Source organism: Chrysochloris asiatica, unplaced genomic scaffold (assembly GCF_000296735.1).
Source record: "Chrysochloris asiatica unplaced genomic scaffold, ChrAsi1.0 scaffold00042, whole genome shotgun sequence".
In the NCBI taxonomy this organism is placed as follows: domain Eukaryota; kingdom Metazoa; phylum Chordata; class Mammalia; order Afrosoricida; family Chrysochloridae; genus Chrysochloris; species Chrysochloris asiatica.
Window position 1 is genome coordinate 11,137,670 of NW_006408560.1, and position 4,186 is coordinate 11,141,855.

The window sequence follows — 4,186 nt, forward strand, 5'->3', positions numbered from 1 at the left end:
TATATATATACTATCTTCCTCTCTCAACTCAACTCCATAATATCTATAGTGATGCATAAGAGTGTGTTTTGTCCAGATTACAGTTCACAGCAGAAGAGCTAGAGGTACAGGGGAACAATATAACATGTTTCAAAGACTGAGAAATACAGTGGGAACTTGAAGACTGAATGATAAAAGGAAACAAACATTCCATCAGCTTCTTGCATTTTCCATTTGGAATTTCCAAATTCACAGTCAGTTCTCCATCATCTGTGCTAAAGAATTATAATGATGATGTGAGAAATACTGTAAAGTACAGTAACAGTGTTCTCCAGTCTGCAAAGTATGGCTTTAAAGTAGGTGTGAAGCGGAAAGAGGCAGCCAGCCCCAAAGGACACACATGCAAACCAAATCCACCAGAGACTGTAAAATTCATGAAATGACATCACAGCTGAATAACTAAAAGTCATCAAACTCTAACATGGAGTTCCTTCTATGAAATGTCAAAGGAATCTCCCAAGTAGCTTTTACTATCGATTAGTTGAATACCTACCTTTTCAAAGGGACCAAAAAAGAAAATCTAGCTCCCTGCCTTCAAACAGATCAAATATTATTGATCCCTTTTTAGAGATCAGGCAATTGAGGCCCAGAGAGGTTAAAGGTCCCTATAGCTATAAAATGGTTTTAAAAAACTGTAGGTACAGCAGGATTCTAACAGCAGAAAGCAAGATTTGGGTTAGTCCAGACCAAGGAAGGAGCTGGGCATGGCCTGCATTTTGGATGGAAAGAATTGTATTGAAAAAGGAACACCTCTTGGACAGTCTTTCCTAAGGGTTTCCCATCTTGCTTTGTTATTACTGCTTCTAGTGACTTCTTTTGAGCACTTGCAGAGAAAATGCCTTGAAAGGACAACTAACTTTTAGCTATGTTCTGAATGATACTCAGTCAAAAATCTTACTGTGGCTAAATTGCAGCATCTTATAGAGACAGCCTAAATGTCCATCAGTGGAAGCATGGGTAAACAAACTTTGGTACATACACACAATGGAATACTATGCAATGTTGAAGATTAATGATAAATCTGTAAAACACCCATAACATAGATTAACCTGTAGGACATATGCTGAGTGAAGTAAATCAATCTCAAAGGACAAATATTGTATGAGACCACTATTGTAAAAGCTCATGAAAAGGTTTTCATACTAAAAGAAACATTCTTTGAAGGTTATCAAGGGTGGGAGGGAAGGGAGAGAGTAATTCACTGGCTTGCGAGTAGATAAATGTTAACCCAGGTAACAGGGAGGGCAATATATAAGAAGTGGAAGGGAAATATACAAGAAGAGGGAGTCTGGCAGAAGAATGATGAAGACAGGTGAAGTGTACACAGGGAGGTAGGTATATAAGGGCTAAACAGGATAGAAATATATAGTGATATATATATATATAACCTTGGAATAACAGTGTTCTGTGTGTAGATACATGGACAGTGACACAGAGTATGAGAGGATGAGTTGGTTATATATATTAATATATCCCACAAATATATAGGAGTTTAAAAGAGGATATTTGGACATTGACAACCACAAGGAGGAAACTGTTTTTGCATGGAGGGGATGCAATCACTGAGAAGAAACAAATATGATTCATTGAATGTAAAATTGAAGATCTTGTGTATGAACATTCCTGAAATTCACAATAGAAAGTTTAATAAAATACAGCATCTTATGAAAGAGAAAGGCTGTGTGCTGGTGGTCAGGAGGCAGGCTTGCAGAATGTACCCTTTGGTTGTTTAAATGATTATATATTCCTGAGGGCTTTTGTGTACATTCAAAACAAAAAAAAAAGAGGGAATAGAAGCAAATACTGTTAAATGATGATGCATGGAGGAGACTGTAATCATTGCAATGAAATTAAATACAATAGGATGAGTGTAAAACCAATGTTCTCCTATGTAAACGATCACTCAAGTCACAATAAAAACTTTTTAAAAAAAGAGAGAGATTATTAAAGCTTTAAGTCTGAATATTATAAATCATAGAATATCAAGAGCATATGTTAAACATTGAGACTTTCTGTATTTATATAAAATTTTTGTTAATCATATAAATTAATATTACAAAACTAAAAAAAATTAGAACATATCTTAAAAAAAAAAAATACAGCATCTTAGGCAAAACACTTGGTGCAAAGAAAGGGCTCGGTAAATATCAATTCCCACCTTCAACCTTCCTTTCTACTGCCTGGTTTCTTCCCTGAGGAACAAAAGAGTCATATTACCACCAAGCCCACTTACTGATAGGCAATGTCACAGAAATCTCTTTGATCCATAAGAAAGGTCTGTATATCTCGAACACAAAATTGGCAATCCACAGACATATTGCAGCTTCTCCCAGCAGTGTGGATGATGATGACATACTTGGCGGGGAGGTTCATTTTAGGGCACTGTGTTTCTCTGGCTCCCCAAGTAGATCGTGTGATGATGTTAGGGCAAACTATGGTATGGTGAAAAATCAAGAAAACAAGAATTTTATATTAACAACCGTGGGGGGGAAATTTTTTTTTTTTTTTAAGTAGCTGTTGAGATAGTTTATATACCACCAGAAACTTCACAGAGTTTGGTTACTTGGCTTGGAGATTTCACCAAACATTCCAATAAGTTGGTCTAATAACAAGTTTAGTGCTTCTTTTCTACCCCTTACTTCATTGCATAGTGCCTGGGGTCTTAAAAGCTTGCAAGTAGTCATCCAAAGTATGAACCTTTGGTCTCTATTTTCCTGGAACAAGGAGAGTTATGGACTGTGTAGTCTTGATGTGGTGCAGTAGGATCAGCATTAGACTGCTAACTGCAAGGTGAATGGTTCAAATCCACCAACTGCTCCTTAGAAAACTTGTAGAGTTTCTATGAGTCAAAAGAGACTTGAGTGCACTTAACAGTGTGGACTGTTTGAATAATTGCCTACATGAACAACTGCCTCCTTGCCATGACACCAGAAGAAGTGGAAGGTGCCCAGCTACCAAGCCTGAACTTTTGGATCAAAGATTTTATAGAAGAATCCTGATCAAAAGGGGAGAAATGCAGAACAAAATTTCAAATTTTCATGGACTACAGACTTTCTGTAGTCATGGGTGCTGGATAAAAACCTGAAACAATGGTCCTGAGATCATATTTAAAACTTAAACCAATATATCCCCTGAAGTCTTCAAACCAAATAAATATTTAGCTAAAATAGTAAAAATAAATAAATAAATAAAGTGCCTGCCTTCACATTATGCTCTCTTCAGAACTATCTCTCTGGGATCAAAGTAACAAGAGTAACTCAAAAGATTAGATAATGAACTTAGGGGGTAGTGAGTTTCTGTTAATGGAGGAGAAACAACTCAGAAAAAGAAAGTGAGAATGGCTGCATAACCCAATGAATGTAAAAACGGTTGAATTGATGTATGTTTTGCTGTGTGAATTCTCAACAACAGCAAAATAAATTTAAAAAAAGAAAATGGAAATGTGCCTTTGCCCACAACTGGACAATCTCACAACTGCAGACTGCAGTACTCCTCAGTCTCTCCCCAACTCCAGTACTCACTGGTACATAACAACATTAACTGTGGGATTCTGGGAAAGACAGAGTATCTATCTGTGTCAAGTGATTGGAATGATGAACAGGGACAGACTCCATAGGGTTTGATAACAACTGCAGAAAACATCGTGTGAGCAGAAGGGAAGGAACTGTTGGTTACACAGAGGCATGGTCATTTTACTTACAGGCAGAGTTTGCTACATGGTTGAATATTCATTGAAAATGTATGCAGGCATATGTACTCATGTAACAAAGTCAATATGCAGAAAGTGACTGATTCTATGAATTGATTACATGTGGATAAAAATAATTGAAATTCATAAAGAACCCTTCAAATGTTAAAGAATTATAAATAATAGCCACATGAAATCAAGAAAAACTTTGCTTCAAGATTTATCATTTTTAAAAAGTTAATTTAAAATTTATTATTGTCTGCAAAAAAAGGTTCACTATAGCAGAGACTTCTTCATTTTCAGTAAGCGAGGTTGTATCATCTGCATATCGCAGGTTGTTAATGAGTCTTCCTCCAATCCTGATGCCATGTTTTTCTTCATATAACCCAGCTTCTCGGATTATTTTCTCAGCATACAGGTTGAATAAGTATGGTGAAAGAATACAACACTGTCGCACAC

At 36.3% G+C, this 4,186-nt stretch overlaps 1 protein-coding gene and 1 pseudogene across 1 annotated transcript in view; both read right to left on the reverse strand.

Annotated features, from left to right (window-relative positions):
- LOC102840066 overlaps positions 1–4,186 on the reverse strand; it is a 1,013,887-nt pseudogene that overhangs the window by 823,086 nt on the left and 186,615 nt on the right.
- Positions 1–4,186, reverse strand: part of PGLYRP3 (peptidoglycan recognition protein 3) — a 21,348-nt gene that overhangs the window by 6,506 nt on the left and 10,656 nt on the right. The window contains exon 5 of the mRNA XM_006861683.1: positions 2,273–2,471. Coding sequence (XP_006861745.1) covers positions 2,273–2,471 — 199 coding nt within the window. The remainder of the gene's footprint in view (positions 1–2,272; positions 2,472–4,186) is intronic.